Source organism: Astyanax mexicanus, chromosome 12 (assembly GCF_023375975.1).
Source record: "Astyanax mexicanus isolate ESR-SI-001 chromosome 12, AstMex3_surface, whole genome shotgun sequence".
Classification (NCBI taxonomy): domain Eukaryota; kingdom Metazoa; phylum Chordata; class Actinopteri; order Characiformes; family Acestrorhamphidae; genus Astyanax; species Astyanax mexicanus.
Window position 1 is genome coordinate 25,774,645 of NC_064419.1, and position 18,424 is coordinate 25,793,068.

An 18,424-nucleotide genomic window follows, 5' to 3' on the forward strand; every position below is an offset into this window, starting at 1 on the left:
TTTCAAAAAGATACTTAAATGAAAACAAAAACAAAAAAAAGGGCTGAACTTAGGACGGCACCAAAGAAAAGAACTTAACGAAATAAACCAAATCCCTAAGCTAACTTAACAAAAAGAATAACAACTTATCTAATGAAACAATGAAAACAAAAACTAACTACACTAAACCTAATATAATAAATAAAACATACAGAGAGTGGTGCCCGCCCCTTACCTAGGGTGTTTAACAAAAGAAGGCCTGCATGATGGAAAATGTATGAGCGCGCTCCTTCTTACCTGTCCAGCACCTAAAAACAAACAAATAAGCAAACAAAATACTACTGGCTATTAGCCATTTTAGAACTGATTCTCAGAAATACATGATTGTATGTTGCAGCATTGCAGTATGTTTGGGCCACATGGTTTCTCCCCCATCAAACAGCATGGCCACTGCTCTCCCTCTGTGGTGTCTGTCTGTCTGTCCCATCTGCCCTCCATTTCCCTCTGGTGGCAGACCTTAAATAAAAGGAGCTCCACCCACTGTGGAACCTCAGCACCTGGACCACACCCCAGGCTGTACCTGTAGAGACACACACACACAAACATGCCCTGCGTGCATTTGCACGCAACACGCCCACCCAAAAAAAAAAACAAATGAGAAATTTGTTGCACATTTAAAAAAAAAAAAAATAGAGTTAAGCTCTAGAAAGAGCATCAGCCATTACATTTTCCACTCCCTCTTTGTGTCTCATCTCAAGGTTAAAATCCTGCAAAAACAAAAACCATCTCATTAGCCTTTGGTTTTGGTTATACATCCTTGATAAAAACACAAGGGGATTGTGATCTGTATAAACCACAACTGGCAAAAGACTAGAACCAACATAAACCTCAAAAAATTTCAAGGCTAAAAGTATGGCGAGTGCTTCCTTCTCAATGGTGGAATAATTTAACTGATGTTTATCAAACTTCCTTGAAAGAAGGATACAGGGTGGTCAACATGCTGGTCATCCTCCTGTAACAGGACAGCACCAGCACCTACCTGGCTAGCATCAACCTCCAACTTGAATGGTTTTGTAAAGTCAGGGGCTGCAAGTACTGGAGCAGAACACAACAAAGCTTTTACATTTTCAAAAGCTTTATGACAATCCAAAGTCCAAACAAACTTATTGGCAGGACTTAACGCTGTCAGAGGAGCAGCAACAGATGAGAAATTACGACAGAAACCTCTGTAATAACCCACCATACCCAAAAAACGTCTCAGCTCACGTCTGGTGGTAGGGGCTGGAAATTTCACAATAGCACTGACCTTTTCATTCAGTGGGCAGACTTTTCCTTGACCGACTTGCTTACCTAGATATGTCACAGTAGCATGTGCAAATTCACATTTAGCCAGATTGAAAGTTAGATTTGCCTCAGCTAAACGAGTAAAAACAGACCGTAAAGATGCCAAGTGGTTATCCCAGTCCTGGGAATAAACCACAATGTCATCGAGGTATGCTGTACAGTTTGGTACATCAGAAAATACAGTATTTACCAACCTTTGAAAAGTTGCTGGAGCATTCTTGAGACCAAAAGCCATCACAGTGTACTGTAAAAATGCATCAGGGGTAACAAAAGCAGATAATTCAGCAGCCTTTTGAGTCAAGGGAACTTGCCAGTAACCCTTTAGCAGATCCAACTTAGAAACAAAACTTGCAGAACCAATATTATCAATGCAGTCATCAATGCGTGGTAATGGAAAAGAATCAGAAATTGTAACAGCATTTAATCTGCGATAATCTGTGCATAATCTGAAAGTACCATCAGGTTTTGGAACCAATATGCATGGTGAACTCCATGGGCTACTACTAGGTACTGCTAAGCCATGTTTTAGCAAATACTCTACCTCTTTCTTCATAATTTCACGTTTCTGAGCATTTACTCGGTATGCATGTTGTTTTAAAGGTTTCTCAGCAACTACCTTAATGTCATGCTGAAGTAGAGACGTTTGTCTTGGTACATCACCAAGTATAGAGGGAAATTCTCGAATTAAAGCAACAACATCTTTACGTTGTGAGTCAGGTAAATGGCTAACAAGTGAAGACTGTCCAGAATGCAATTGTTCTAACATTTCAGAGTTTGATAATCTGGCCTCCATCTGTGAAGAAGAGCACAAACCCAAATCATCTTTTCCTTCAACAATGGAGCAGTGCTCCAACACAGAAGTTAAAACTACAGGAGCTTCTACTGCTATCTTAGCATCACTACAGGATGGCGGTCGCTCATAGTAAGGCTTGAGCATATTTACATGACAGACTCTGTGTTTACGTCTGCGGTCTGGTGTTCTTACCTGATAGTCAAGATCACTTAACCTCTTTTGTACCACGTAGGGACCAGCAAAGCTAGAAGACAAAGAAGTAGCAGAAGGTAAAAGCACTAAAACTTTATCACCAGGACTAAAATGACGGACAACAGCCTTTTGGTCAAAGCAGCGTTTCATTTTAACTTGGGACTTGCACAGCATTTCTTTTGCCAAATCACATGCACGATGCCAACGCTCACGAAATGAACTGACATAATCTAAAACATGTTTACTCACAGGAGTCTGTTCTGTCTGAAACACCTCCTTCAAGACTTTCATTGGACCTCTCACAGAATGTCCAAAAACCAATTCTGCTGGAGAAAAACCCAAAGATTCCTGCCTAGCTTCTCTTGCAGCAAAGAGTACAACAGGTACACCCTCATCCCAGTCCTGCCCACTGTCTACACAATGTTTCTTCAACATGCTTTTTAGAGACTGATGGAAGCGTTCTAATGCCCCCTGTGACTCTGGATGGTATGGGCTGGACATTTCATGTTTGATACCCAACATCTTAGAAACTTGTGCAAAGAGCTTTGATGTGAAATTCGTACCTTGATCAGTTTGTACAACTTTTGGAAGGCCAAAAGTAGTAAAGAATTTCAGTAGAGCTTTAACAATATTCTGGCTTGTTATTTTTCTTAAAGGAATAGCTTCAGGAAAACGTGTGACAGCACACATGATTGTCAGAAGAAACTGATTTCCAGATTTTGTTTTGGGCAGAGGCCCAACACAGTCTATCAGGACCCTCTCAAATGGTTCACCAATAACTGGGATTGGATGTAACGGAGCTGGAGGAACAGTTTGGTTTGGTTTTCCTACCTTTTGACAAGTATCACATGAACGGCAAAATGCCACAACATCCTTACGAAGACCAGGCCAGAAAAAGTGTTTTAAAATCCTTACATAAGTTTTGGTAATTCCTAAGTGACCAGACCAAGGGTGATCATGAGCAACACTCAGAACCAAGGAACGAAAATCTGTGGGAACAACCACCTGAAACACAGCATCATCATTACTAGCATAAGAGATCCACCTTCGCATCAACATGTTATCTTCCAAAAAGAAAGTTACCTGCTTACTTTCAGAGTCATTAAGGCTACAGACAGACTGAAAACACTTCTCTAGACTAACATCTAGCTTCTGGGCAGAAATAAAATCTTGTCTAGAAATTTTACCGTGAGTCAAGGTTGACTCAAACAGCTTCTTTCCGTCCTCCACAGCAGAAACATCTGGAACAGACACAACCGGCACCTTTAAAAATGTGTTGGACAAATCAGTGTGGTCCTCTTCTTCATCACCTCTGGTCAGCTTTTGTGACCTAGTGACTACACAAGCAGGAAAAATGCTAGTGTTAGAGACATCACATGGGGCTACTTCTGGAAGTTCTGAAACAACTAAAACAGGCACAACTTTTCCTCCTGCCAAATCATTCCCTAAAATCACATCAACACCCTTCACAGGCAACTCCTGTCGAACACCTACCTTCACCTCACCACATACAAGATCCGACTGTAAATTTACATGATGAAGGGGAACCTGCACATAACCCATCTCAATCCCTTGACAAAGTGCATACGACCCACTGAACGATTTCTCAGAAAGTGGAAGTACACCTTCACGAATAAAGGACTGTGCTGCACCAGTGTCACGTAAAATGACAACTGGGCTTCTACCTTCAGAACCTGGAACAGATACAGAGCCATTTAAAATGAAAGGATGGTAACATTCATCAGGGGAGACTAAAGACTCAGATATGGTCTGAACCAGTCCTACACCTTTTGCTTGTCCACCAGACTGTTTTCCTTGTCTTTCCTGTCTCTCTTGCTTTCGCTTAAGACTAAAACAGTCTGCAGCTTTATGGCCTAGATTGTGGCAAAAGTAACACTCCAAGTCAGACTTGACTTTATCCTTATTATGTGGGGGTGATCTAAAACCCTGTTTAGCAACAGATGATCTGACAGTAAAGCTAACTTTGTGAGTTAAAACAAATTCGTCTGCTAAAATAGCAGCCTGAGACAGAGTAGTGACTTTAGATTCGTTTAAATAAACTGCAATTCGATCTGGCAAACAATTTTTAAAATCCTCCAGCAACATAAGTTCTCTTAGTGATTCCTGATCAGAGACCTTATTAGCTGCAACCCACTTATCAAAGAGAAGAGCCTTCTCTCTTGCAAACTCCACATAAGACAGATCAGATGACTTTTTAAATTCTCTAAACCTCTGTCTATATGCTTCAGGCACAAGTTCATATGCCCGTAAAATGGCAGATTTTACAGCATCATACTCCATACTTTCAGACAAAGACAGTGATGAGCAGACTTCTTGAGCTTTACCAGTTAACTTACATTGAAGCAATAATGTCCAAAACTCTTTTGACCATTTCATAGAAACAGCAATACGTTCAAAAATACTAAAATATGTATCAACCTCAGACTCACGAAAGGGGGGTACAAGGGCAAAGTGCTTAGTTATTGAAAATGCAGGAGTCAACTCACCAACAACTGCTGCTTCTGCACCAGAGCTAAGAGGAACCTGGGAGGAAACTTGAGACGCAGGCCCGGCAGGAAGAGCTGGGGAAAGATCAGACTGGATCACAGGTCTTGAGGAAAACTCCTTTACCTTCAGTTCCAGTTCACGCAGCCGAATCTCCTTTTCCATCTCAATCTCCAATCGACGAGAAGCAAGTTTATAATCAAACTCTGCTTTTCTCTGCTCTGCCCTCTCTTTTCGCTCCATCTCCAAACGAGCAAGCCGCACTTTCAGCAAGGCCTCATCTCTGGGACCGGAAGACAAAGAAAGTGGCTCAAACCTAGGCAACATTGCCTTCAGTTTAGGAGTATTAGTGCCAACACTCTCCTTCACAATCACAGCTGGAGTACATGGGTCTCTCTCAAACTCACTAACTGTGCCATCAGCAGAAGTTGGCAGTACCTCCTCTACCTCAGTACCAACAGTACCAATAGAGCAGCTTATTTTGCCAAGCTCCACTAACTTATCAAGCACCAGCCTCTTTATATCCCCTTTTCTTAACTGTCTGGAAGCCAAAATGCCAATATGCTCACATATACTCAATAACTCTGTCTTTCTAAAACAATCTAGTTGTTCTAAACTTGGAGAACTCAAAAATGCCTGTACATTAAATTCAGCCATATTGACACCACCAACTAGACTCCACAAACTGGATCACAAACACCACATCCACTCACAAACCATCCAGCAAATTTGGACAAAAATCCCGGACGAGCCCCCATATGTTACAACCCCATTTGTTTGTCTAGGGATAAGAGGGGTATGTAACATTGTGGATAAGTTTAATGAGTGTATGGGTGTGTGAAACTGTGAGGGAGAAAACAATAGACCAGAGAAATTTCCATTTAACCATTTACTGAAGTCACAGCTCAATATATACAGTGACAAAATCCAAGTCCAATATTTACAAAAATACAAAGTTTTCAAAAAGATACTTAAATGAAAACAAAAACAAAAAAAAGGGCTGAACTTAGGACGGCACCAAAGAAAAGAACTTAACAAAATAAACCAAATCCCTAAGCTAACTTAACAAAAAGAATAACAACTTATCTAATGAAACAATGAAAACAAAAACTAACTACACTAAACCTAATATAATAAATAAAACATACAGAGAGTGGTGCCCGCCCCTTACCTAGGGTGTTTAACAAAAGAAGGCCTGCATGATGGAAAATGTATGAGCGCGCTCCTTCTTACCTGTCCAGCACCTAAAAACAAACAAATAAGCAAACAAAATACTACTGGCTATTAGCCATTTTAGAACTGATTCTCAGAAATACATGATTGTATGTTGCAGCATTGCAGTATGTTTGGGCCACATGGTTTCTCCCCCATCAAACAGCATGGCCACTGCTCTCCCTCTGTGGTGTCTGTCTGTCTGTCCCATCTGCCCTCCATTTCCCTCTGGTGGCAGACCTTAAATAAAAGGAGCTCCACCCACTGTGGAACCTCAGCACCTGGACCACACCCCAGGCTGTACCTGTAGACACACACACACACACAAACACAAACAAGTCAAATTACCAATAGGTAGCCAACACCCATGTTTACAATTTAGAGCTCACAATTGTTTACAGTGTGTTTTTTCCTTAAATTATATCAGCACCTTTAAAAATAATTGTTGTTTTTTTATTGTTTTTGTGTTTGGAGTACATTTGATCAAATAATAGATTTTATCCTTTTTATGCCTGTGTAGGATATTGGGAACACATTATGTTAGGTACGTTTTTCTTTTTGTTTTTTGTTTTTCCCTGGAAATGTCAAGGCATGTCAGACTACCTCAGAAGTGTGTGAAAGGTCTCAGACATAAGAGTAAACACTTCAAGTTCTGCATTTTTGGTTAAATGGTATTGAAAATGTATCACATTTGCATCAACATTTGTCTGCAAGTGAGGGTCACAAAAGGTTTTGAACCCTGAAAAGGGCCAATTCATCACAGGGTACCACATAAACCTAGCATAGCCAATTCAGGTATTGAAGGTTTGATGTTTTATTTTGTTTGTTTGCTTGTTTTTTCAACACCAAATACATGTTATCAGAAGGTATAGCAGAATGCATTACATTACATTACATTTGGCAGACACTTTTGTCCAAAGCGACTTACAGTAGTGTACTACAAAAGTAATAGAAATTAAAGGTAAAAAAAAAAAACATTTTCAGATAGGGCCTACAGGAGGTCGAAGGGTACTAATGGGATAAAGGAGTAAAGGAGGGGAAGAAGGAAATGAGAAAATGCATCCCTTCTCATCAGTCACTCAGTGTTAACCAGGCATATTATTCATTAATGGGACATAATTGGCAGTTAGTGTTCTCCTCCAAACGTGTTCAGCTGTTCAGTAAAGCAGAAGAAGCTCATTCAAGAATTTGTCTCTTTAATGCTGGATGCATTTTTTGCATTTAGAGTCCTAGATAATAGATAATCAGGAATTAATCATTTGGGAAGGAATCTGGCTGGAAACTAACTTTGTCACACCTTTAATGTGATCTAGTATGTTGGCCTAATTGAGATTCTAAACTGTATAGAAATGTACCATTGCTTAAACCCCCCAGTTTTACATCATATTTGTGCTGTTGTGGCATGCACTGTGTTTTAATTTTGAAAGACAGCAGGCATAAAAGGCAATAAAGTAGATGGATGGTTGGCGAGTGTTGTGGAGTCATGGAGTCATAGGCGTAGGAACCGGGGGGGATGGGGGGGACATGTCCCACCCAATATCAGAAACAGGTGGATTTGTCCCTCCCCCCAAAATGATACCGCAGAAGAACACGGGCGTCGCCAGGAGCGAATCGTTTCTCTCAGCTCAGCTGTGTTTTTAATGAGTAGACAGAATGCTGTGTAAATGGGAAATCTCTTTGGGCCAATCACGGAACCGGTTCAGGAAAAGAGTCCCGCCTCTTAATAGAAACAGAATCAAAAATCAGCTCGCTTGTTTTGCGGAGGAGAGTGGGGAAGACCCCCCTCGCTGTAAAGGATTTGTAAAGTTTTCTTTTTTAGATTTAGCAGCGGGGCGCAGCGAGCTGACGTTAAAAGAAGGTAACGGAGCCTATTTCTGATAGCTGGTTAAAAATAAACTAATCAAAACCCACAGATCAAACCCACTGTGAGCTTGTGATAGTCATTGTTACTTGTAGACTATGACTGCAGGATTACTGTAAATTAAGGAAAATTAAAAAATATTTTAGCTAGCTTAACTAGTTCGCTAGAAGCTGGGTGTAGTAGCCATATTTCAGTACAATACTTTATGTTGGTAGTTTAAAACAGTTTCTTCTCCCTGATCACTGCACTGAAATTTTGTGTTTTCACCGGATCCAGCTCATCAGCTAATAAACACTCATTTATTGAGTTTACCTGTTAAAATCCCTTAGATTTACTAATTAAATATATCTGGTCCTTTAGTAAAAGCTCATGAAACTAACAGAAGGTTTGGGTCATCTAACGTTTATATTAACATCTGCCAAAAATCTCTATGAAACATAAGGTTACATTCTTTTACATAAAAGACCACCATCATACGTACTTTTAGTCGACAAAATGTGGCGTAAATGTAAATATACAAATATACAACAGAATTGACACGCCAATACATAATAATAATAATAATAATAATATCTATTATTTTATTATTATTTTCAAATATGCACGCATATTTTTTTCTAACAACAGTAAATGTAAAGTGGAGTAACATATTTAGGTTGTAAAGTCACCTGTACTTGGATGTAACTAATAATAAACAGAAGTACAGAAAAGAAAGGTTTATTTGTAATTAAAGGTAACTCCACAAATGTTGTTCTAAGAGACTATAAGGTGGGCTTTGATTCATATAAGCAGATGTGTCCCCCCCCCCCCCCTATCAAATCCGCTCCTACGCCCTTGCATGGAGTATTGAAGCATAAGTCAAATTGTGAGTGCTTCAACAAAGCTTAAAGCAGAACAATGAACTCTGAACAATAGCGGTGCAGGCTATGTTCTAATGTTTAGAAAAACATTCAGATTTTTTACACTTTTTAAACTCTGTTTAAGGTAAGGGAGGCAGAGTATTACAACAGGTAGCATGTGTGCGCTGCACTGCTTGGGGATATGGGTTTTGTGATGGACTACCTCCAACTTGTCCAGGGGATTCCTACTTCATGCCTAATAATTCTATGCTAGCTCTCACCATGACTACGACATAATAATTAATCTAAAACTAAGTGAAAATATGGGAGTAAAAATGTGAAAGCAGCTCCAAACCATCACTGTGAAAACTTTACACTAGACTTCAAGCAGCATGGACTTTGTTCCTCTCCACTCTTGCTCCAGGCTCTGTTCACTTGATTTACAAATGAAATGCAAAATTTACTGAAGTAAACAAATATATTTAAACTGTATATTAGCTAAAATTTTGATTACAAAAATTTGACTCCAAATATACCCACTTGAGAATGTGCTCCGAGTGTCGCTAACCACTAGAAGGCTCTGCAGAGTGAGTCCAAAATGTTGATATATGTTTGATCATTTTTATGCTGTTAAATGTACTCATTTTTTTCAACACAGAACCATCAGGATGAGGATTTGTTTCTCAGGGAGTCCTGGGTTTAAAAATTGTGAAAAGATAGTGTATTTATTTATTTATTTTTTTTACTTTAAACAATGTTAAACGTGTGTACGTGCCAATCTGTATGGGGTGGGTCAGGTGACTGAAAACGATGTGACATGACTAGGAAAGCCAAAAAAAAAAAAAAAAAAAAAAACCCTTCTGGTCCTCCTGCTTTTTAAGCTTTTAAACTCCAGTTATAAACCTCTATTTGTTTCTCCAGAATCAGCTCACTAACCACTTAAGTCACAGTAGCAGTGATGCTAGCACCTTTACTGGTTAAAGTGTTGCTTGAGAAAAACATTGCAACAGGCAGACATGTTTTACTTGCTTTTTAAGAAAATATTTTATTGTACTTTCTGAAATCATAGGAATATCCTCTACAAGTAGTTGGACACTTTTTTTAATCACAGTTTTTAGCCTTTTAGCTCCAGTCACCTCTATGTATTGAGCACTCACATATGGGCTCCCTCTTTTGTAAAGGGAGTTTGATATAGGAAGTGGGTAGGCTTTGTTTTTTTGACTGGTTGTACAGCCTATGGGTTTGACCAAAAGGAAGTTTGAACACTCATGTGGTTTGTTTAAGCGTACAAAATAACTTCATAAGATCCTTAAATGATCCAAAAAAAAAATAAAATAAAGACTGTTATAACACTATAAGCCGAGTGTATTTAATTAGTAAGCCCCGCCTCACTCAGGACAAAGCTTCGGCTCTCTAAAACAACTAGGGTTCTCAATTCTACTCTGTGCTTTATAAAACACAGAGAAGTCAGTGTAATACATAGTGGCAAGTGTAAGGTATAGGACAGTTATTTATAATCTTAAATTAATAAATCAAATAAATTAATTAGTAGCCAACTACGCCACCTGGACAACCCAGGAATTAAGAAAAATGACCCAAAACCAAATTCTAGTCTACCAAATCAAAAAATAGGTCACAGGTTCAATTCACAAGGTCTGAGAGGGTTCTATTTAAAATTCAAATTTTAATAATTATATTTTAACAAAAATCACAATAATTCAAAATAAATTTAATTAACAAAAAAAGAAATAAAAAAAAACACAATCACACAAACAACCAAAAAACAAAACCTGAACCGGGCTGGAGCACACTGAACAGTGCTGACTGCAGGCGAGAGGAGTCCCCAATACACAGCACACAAACACCACTTAGAAAACCCCAGTTAGACTTTACCACCTCAGCAGCCTGTCACCGCTCACTGCTCCTGTTCAGAAACAAAAAAGGAGAAAACAATTTAACCAAACAAACAAAACAAACACCAACATCAGTAAACTAATATAAACCAACAATAATAAGAAGTAACCACGCTTACGGACCATACAGGTTCTCTCCCGCAACAGCGCGCAATTCAGAGCACGGGAAGTATAGGAAAACCAACACTACAGACACACAAACCATGCGCTGAGTCACGTGCAACGCGCGTTCAAGAGAACAAAATAAATAAATAAATAAATAAGTAAATAAAATCGCTGCTGCTCACCAGAGGCCGCTCACAAACCATGACTATCTAATTATATATATATATATATATATATATATATACATAAAAAAAACATTAACGTGCAAGGAGTAGAACAAAAAAGAAAAAGAAAAGAGAAAAAAAAATAGCACTATTGCAGGGGGAGGAGCATCAGCGAGGAGGGGAACAGGTGATCACACACACAGGAAGAGCTGAATTGTGAATGTTAGAACCACAGTTTTACTAAAAATAAGTGTATGGGAGCTCACTCATACCCACCAAGGCTTCACTTCTCCACGTCAGACAGCAGGGAAAGTCACAATGCTTCCAGTGTATTTCACACTAGAGATACAAACCGGATTTAACCCACTGAGGAATTTATAGAATGAGAATCAGAATGATAGGGAGTTAGAACCTACCACTGACTGGAACCTTTGAGCATGGCATAAACCACCGGAACAATCTCACCTCACAAGTCTCAGCTCTGAAATGGAGTAGGAGAAACTTTTTAGTGCCAGGATTAGTCAGAGAAAACTCCAAGAAGCAAAACTTCAGCCTACCGCACGCTTGTGAGAATTCCCAGCCACACCAAGCTGCAGCCCTCGCAAAGCAGCACACCAAGGAAGGGGGTGAGAACAACAGAGGGGGTGCCACAGGTAGCAGCCACCTGGCCTAAATATAGCCCCAGGTAGGATTACCCAGCCAATTAACTAAAAGCACTCGAAACTGATAGATTGTAATTAGGCACACAGGAATTACACTGCCCACAGCAGGCTGACAAGGGAGGAAAACAGACTCACGAAATGTTTAAAGAAAACACATCAGTTAAAGTAGAGAAATACTGTCAATTTCCAAATAAACAAATGAGCAATATGTTTTTATGACCCAGAGCTTGATTTAGCCCAAATGCTTCCAAGCTACAAAAAACAAAATACTCATCCTGCCACACATATTTGCCAAACAAAATTGGGTTTTCTGTCCTTTAAACTCATTACCTTCTGAAAAAGAGGGCATGCAGTTAAACATATAAGGCCCACCCAACTAATTTCTCCCCGCACCATAATTAACCTCACCTGTCTCCAACCAAACGTTAATGTGGTAAGGGGTGGAGCCATGTTCCTGTGTTCTCTACAAAATGGCCGAAGCGAAAACACAAGGGTAAGTTCTGTGTTGGGCAGAAGGGCATGGTCATGTGGTTAATACAAGTCAGTTTATTAGTGCTTGGGGCAGTTCTATTGGCTGATGCAGATTTGTCACATTCAGGCAAATGGCTAAATCCTCGGTCTCCTTGGTCTCCTGGAACATATTACTCACAAAACCAAGTGCAAGTGCCAAGTGGTCCAAATGCAGTAGTGCAGCATGCCCCGGATCCAGTTTACACACCTGTACCAGTGCCTCCACAAAAGTTTCCATTGCTGAGTGATCTAAGCACAGGGCTGGGGCCTGCCCAGAATCCTCAGCTGCCAAGTGGTCCAAGTTCAGTACTTCTGCCTGCCCAGGAGCCACGTCCTGCATCTGTGCCTGTGCCTTTCCAGAGTCTTCCACAATTGAGCGATCCAAGCACAGGCTCTGGGCCTGCCTATGATCCTAGCCTCGTGCCAGTGCCTGCCCAGAATCCTCAGCTGCCAAGTGGTCCAAGTTCAGTGCTGCAGGCTGCCCAGGATCCACGTCCTGCATCTGTGCCTGTGCTTTTCCAGAGTCTTTCACAATTGAGCGATCCAAGCACAGGCTCTGGGCCTGCCTATGATCCTAGCCTCGTGCCAGTGCCTGCCCAGAATCCTCAGCTGCCAAGTGGTCCAAGTTCAGCGCTGCAGGCTGCCCAGGATCCACGTCCTGCATCTGTGCCTGTGTTTTTCCAGAGTCTTTCACAATTGAGCGATCCAAGCACAGGCTCTGGGCCTGCCTATTATCCCAGTCTTTTGCCAATGCCTGCCCAGAATCCTCAGCTGCCAAGTGGTCCAAGTTCAGTGCTGCAGGCTGCCCAGGATCCACGTCCTGTGCCTTTCCAGAGTCTTCCACAATTGAGTGATCCAAGCACAGGCTCTGGGCCTGCCTATGATCCTAGCCTCGTGCCAGTGCCTGCCCAGAATCCTCAGCTGCCAAGTGGTCCAAGTTCAGTGCTGCAGGCTGCCCAGGATCCACGTCCTGCATCTGTGCCTGTGCTTTTCCAGAGTCTTTCACAATTGAGCGATCCAAGCACAGGCTCTGGGCCTGCCTATGATCCTAGCCTCGTGCCAGTGCCTGCCCAGAATCCTCAGCTGCCAAGTGGTCCAAGTTCAGTGCTGCAGGCTGCCCAGGATCCACGTCCTGCATCTGTGCCTGTGCTTTTCCAGAGTCTTTCACAATTGAGCGATCCAAGCACAGGCTCTGGGCCTGCCTATGATCCTAGCCTCGTGCCAGTGCCTGCCCAGAATCCTCAGCTGCCAAGTGGTCCAAGTTCAGTGCTGCAGGCTGCCCAGGATCCACGTCCTGCATCTGTGCCTGTGTTTTTCCAGAGTCTTTCACAATTGAGCGATCCAAGCACAGGCTCTGGGCCTGCCTATTATCCCAGTCTTTTGCCAATGCCTGCCCAGAATCCTCAGCTGCCAAGTGGTCCAAGTTCAGTGCTGCAGGCTGCCCAGGATCCACGTCCTGTGCCTTTCCAGAGTCTTCCACAATTGAGTGATCCAAGCACAGGCTCTGGGCCTGCCTATGATCCTAGCCTCGTGCCAGTGCCTGCCCAGAATCCTCAGCTGCCAAGTGGTCCAAGTTCAGTGCTGCAGGCTGCCCAGGATCCACGTCCTGCATCTGTGCCTGTGCTTTTCCAGAGTCTTTCACAATTGAGCGATCCAAGCACAGGCTCTGGGCCTGCCTATGATCCTAGCCTCGTGCCAGTGCCTGCCCAGAATCCTCAGCTGCCAAGTGGTCCAAGTTCAGTGCTGCAGGCTGCCCAGGATCCACGTCCTGTGCCTTTCCAGAGTCTTCCACAATTGAGTGATCCAAGCACAGGCTCTGGGCCTGCCTATGATCCTAGCCTCGTGCCAGTGCCTGCCCAGAATCCTCAGCTGCCAAGTGGTCCAAGTTCAGGTTCTCTGCCTGCCCAGGATCCACGTCCTGTGCCTTTCCAGAGTCTTCCACAATTACAGGATCAAAGCACAGGCTCGGGGCCTGCCTATGATCCCAGTCTTTTGCCAATGCCTGCCCAGAATCCTCAGCTGCCAAGTGGTCCAAGTTCAGTGCTGCAGGCTGCCCAGGATCCACATCCTGTGCCTTTCCAGAGTCTTCCACAATTGAGTGATCCAAGCACAGGCTCTGGGCCTGCTTATGATCCTAGCCTTGTGCCAGTGCCTGCCCAGAATCCTCAGTTGCCAAGTGGTCCAAGTACAGTACTGTTCCCTGCCCAGGATCCACATCCTGTGCCTTTCCAGAGTCTTCCACAATTGAGTGATCCAAGCACAGGCTCTGGGCCTGCCTATTATCCCAGTCTTGTGCCAATGCCTTCCCAGAATCCTCAGCTGTCAAGTGGTCCAAGTTCAGTACTGCAGGCTGCCCAGGATCCACATCCTGCATCTGTGCCTGTGCCTTTCCAGAGTCTTCCACAATTGAGTGATCCAAGCACAGGCTCTGGGCCTGCCTATGATCCCAGTCTTGTGCCAGTGCCTTCCCAGAATCCTCAGCTGTCAAGTGGTCCAAGTTCAGCGCTGCTGCCTGCTCAGGATCCACGTCCTGCATCTGTGCCTGTGCCTTTCCAGAGTCTTCCACAATTGAGTGATCCAAGCACAGGCTTGGGGCCTGCCTATTATCCTAGCCTTGTGCCAGTGCCTGCCCAGAATCCTCAGCTGCCAAGTGGTCCAAGTTCAGTGCTGCAGGCTGCTCAGGATCCACGTCCTGTGCCTTTCCAGAGTCGTCCACAATTACAGGATCAAAGCACAGGCTCGGGGCCTGCCTATTATCCTAGCCTCGTGCCAGTGGCTGCCCAGAATCCTCAGCTGCCAAGTGGTCCAAGTTCAGGTTCTCTGCCTGCCCAGGATCCACGTCCTGTGCCTTTCCAGAGTCTTCCACAATTACAGGATCAAAGCACAGGCTTTGGGCCTGCCTATTATCCTAGCCTCGTGCCAGTGCCTGCCCAGAATCCTCAGCTGCCAAGTGGTCCAAGCACTGGTCCAGCATCCGGCATGAGCCCTGACCTGACAAGTAGTCCAAGTGATGTGCTCTTGACTTCACCTCAGGCCTCGCTTTGGAGTCTAGGTCAGACTTCTGCTCAGTCTCCAGGACTGTCTTCTGCTCAAGCACCTAATCCCATGCTGTATCCAGATCCTCTGAAGCCCCCCCAATTGCAAGTCCATTTACCCACTGAACCCTTAAAGAAGTTACTGTGGCGGTTTCCCAAAGCTCCAGAAAGGCCTAAGCAATTTCCGGTGCAGTTTAACTTGCGGCAGCCTACCCCAGTCAACAGTGTGGCTGCTGCATGTGGGGAGAGTATGGTGCATGTGGAGGTGAAGCAAGATTTCTTTGGAAATGGTATGCTCGTAAACCCTAGTTCTCTGACGCTTGGAGGCTGTGCAGCATCAGGACTGGACTCTGCAGCCCGAGTGCTCATCTTTAACTCTGAACTCCAGGCTTGTGGTAGTGTACTAACGGTAAGTTGAGTTTTGAATTGCTTAGTTTTAATTGTTGTGCAGGTCACTGCTCTACTAATGCAATATTGCTATTTCAGATGACGGAAGATTACCTTATCTACAGCTTTCACCTCCTCTACCGCTCTGAACCTCTGGTTGGTACTTCAATTGTCCGAACAGGAAGAGTCAATGTTCAGATTGATTGTCACTACTCAAGGTAAGCTTCTTAAGATGGACTAGCTACAGTGGTTTCCTTTTTCTTAACTGCTTTGCTTGGAGCCTTAACTTGGAATTTCTTTTGTTTTAGGAAGCACAATGTGAGCAGTATTGCTGTGTCCCCTACATGGGTGCCGTATTCCTCTACAGTGGCAGCGGAAGAGCATTTGGTCTTCACCATGAAGCTCATGACTGGTTTGTATTTGTGAAAATTCTCAAACTTTTTCTATTAAGGAACGCTGCATCAAGCTCATTCCCATTTGGAATCTTGTAGAATCACCCTAGTCTACAGTATGCTTCTACTCAATCTTTTAGGCAATGCTCAGATTGTCAGCCCAAATCTTATTCTTGGCACGCGTAGACTGTGTTTGATCCTAAACAGCCATATCTTAACTCTCTGGAAGCTCAAATTGGATTCCAATGTCTTTGCAGCACTTGCAATGTATGTAACTTCAGATTCAGAGTACAGGGATCAAGGAAGCTTAGTTATTGACTTGTATGCAAATCTGGTCTGATCACTTGTAATTAACAGTGCAGACAGTCACAGATCTGATTAAATTTTTTTTTTTTTTTAGTTTTATTTGCAGTCTGAACATGGCCTTTAACTTGTTGCTTGTAGATGACTGGCAGTATGAGAGACCATCGAATCAATACTTCCTTGGCGAGGTCATGAAGATTGAGGCATCTTTGACACAGTTTAACCATGTACCTCTCCGTGTATTTGTGGACCACTGTGTGGCAACTGCAGTTCCTGACATTAATGCTGTTCCCAGATACACATTTATTGAGAACCATGGGTAAGTATTGCTTTTACTAGCCTAGACGAGTGCATGTAGAAACCAACCACCAACATCTCCTCCTTTTTTCTATTTATTTCTTTATTTATATTTTTAGATGCTTGGTTGATGCCAAGATAACGGGCTCCAACTCTGAATTTATGAAACGGGTTCAAGATGATAAGCTGCAGTTTCAGTTGGAAGTGTTCAGATTTGAACAAACCAACAGTAGTATGGTATGGAAGACTTGGTTACGTTGGAGCATTTGTTTTTAATGCTGCCATTTTACAAACTACCTGAACAACATTAACTTTTTTTGTTTTTTGTTTTTTTGTAGCTGTACATCACATGTTTCCTGAAAGCCTCTACAACTTTACGGAAGACTGATGCTGAACACAAGGCTTGCTCCTTTGAGACCAATGGGTATGCCTCAAAATGATACTGTTATGATGCCTTTGTTTCAGTTTGTACTAAAGCTGCTGCGTGTTTGCTCTACGTAGGTGGGCTGCTGCAGATGGTAATGACCAGGATTGTAACTGTTGTGATGGAGAATGTGTCTCCAGGAAGGCGAGAAGTGTGCCCACTGATGAAGGTATGCTTGCCTTGATGCTTTTTGGTTAAACCTCAGTCCAAACTCAAGGCTGTCTAATGGGAGGAATGTCTGGGGAAACAGACCCAGCATTTCTTAACCCTGGTCCTTGAAATCCACTTTCCCAGGTTCAAACTAGTTTGGTTCAACTAGTTTACCTGCTCGTAAAAGGCCATTGTTTTTAAACTAATGTTGGTGGCAATCACTCCTAAAATGTGCAGGAAAGTGAGCTTCAATGACCAGGTTTGAGGGACCTTGTTCTAACATGTTTTTGTGAAGGAACAAAGTCTAATTCGTTTGTTTGCAACTTTGTTTTACAGATCAGTATTTTGAAACGGAAGTCTCTTTGGGCCCCATCTTGGTTGAGGATGACCACTTGTTGCAATGAGTCAATAGTGTTTCTTAAAATTTTTATAAATAAATATGGGGAAATTTGAATCTGTCTCTTGCCTTTATTCCAGGCCTGGGTGGCTTGTTGCAGTACCCAACACAATAGATTTCTGTGGAATTTAAGTGACTGTTTCACTTCATTTTTTTTTTTTTTTTTTTTATGTTAAAGGATCCTACCAAAAGGGTCAGTCTCCCATGTGGTTCAAGTTGTCTACCTCTTCTCCTAATGCAGTGTTTCAATCTTTATCTTGATGGCACACTTCCCTGAATAGTTTAGTTTGGTTTTCTTGCTTTTAAGCCACTCTGCACTCTGCAGGCATATGCTTTTGGCATAAATTGTGCACCTGTGAGCTACTATACAGAATGTGGCAGTCTATACAATAAACCTGTAAAAAGACAGGGTGGGTGTAAGCTGTGATTTTTTTTTTTTCTTTTTTTCTTTTTTTTTTTTTCTTTCTGGATTTGCAGAAGCCTCTGCAATCAATGCAAGGAAGATTTCAGTTCACATTTGGTTTTCTGAGCTCAAGTTATTGCCCAAACTCCTGTTCACACAATGTACATTCACACAGCAGGTAAAAGTGGTCCAAATCAGTTGTTCTGACCAATTCTGGTATTTAGTTTAGGCTGTGCACACGCGCACGGTCCTTATTGGACATTTGTCCAAACAGTTCTGCTGTGTAAGTGGCATGCATGCAAGAGCAACCCAAGCCTGTAGCATGACAACTCCAATGCATCAATGTGGTTTTAGGCCACCTTTGGGCCTCATTTCATAAAGCTTGTGTTCATTGCTCGGGCAAGTTGGCTTAAAATATTTGATCTAAACATTCTACCAGTGTTTTTCTGTAATATTCAGAAACTCACCATGTTAAAATTGCAACAGTGACACTTTTGTCTTAATCTCTGTCAATTACAATACTTAGATTTTAGCTGAAAGGGTTCAAGGCACCTTAG

The 18,424-nt window shown here is 42.4% G+C and overlaps 1 protein-coding gene and 1 long non-coding RNA gene across 2 annotated transcripts; one reads left to right on the forward strand and one right to left on the reverse strand.

Moving 5' to 3' along the window:
• Positions 1-10,389: 10,389 nt before the first annotated feature.
• On the reverse strand, positions 10,390-11,554 carry LOC111189934 (uncharacterized). Its single transcript, XR_007441465.1, has 4 exons — positions 11,465-11,554; positions 11,324-11,388; positions 11,184-11,246; positions 10,390-10,649 (listed from the first exon to the last, which is right to left on the reverse strand). It is a non-coding gene; the product is annotated as an uncharacterized LOC111189934 (long non-coding RNA).
• Positions 11,555-14,842: 3,288 nt separating this feature from the next.
• LOC125806175 (zona pellucida sperm-binding protein 3-like) lies at positions 14,843-17,521 on the forward strand. The gene is made up of 8 exons (XM_049486133.1): positions 14,843-15,523; positions 15,601-15,719; positions 15,810-15,913; positions 16,338-16,515; positions 16,613-16,730; positions 16,832-16,917; positions 16,995-17,086; positions 17,404-17,521. Exons 1-8 carry the CDS (start codon positions 15,059-15,061, stop codon positions 17,469-17,471), a joined length of 1,230 nt encoding a protein of 409 aa, XP_049342090.1. The 5' UTR covers positions 14,843-15,058; the 3' UTR covers positions 17,472-17,521.
• Positions 17,522-18,424: the final 903 nt, after the last annotated feature.

Bases quoted from the DNA above. Each gene is read 5' to 3' on its own strand.
- LOC125806175 (XM_049486133.1), top strand. From the start codon at position 15,059: ATGAGCCCTGACCTGACAAGTAGTCCAAGTGATGTGCTCTTGACTTCA. The intron at 15,524-15,600 runs GTAAGTTGAGTT...TTGCTATTTCAG, and splicing joins CTTGTGGTAGTGTACTAACG to ATGACGGAAGATTACCTTAT. The intron at 15,720-15,809 runs GTAAGCTTCTTA...CTTTTGTTTTAG, and splicing joins ATTGATTGTCACTACTCAAG to GAAGCACAATGTGAGCAGTA.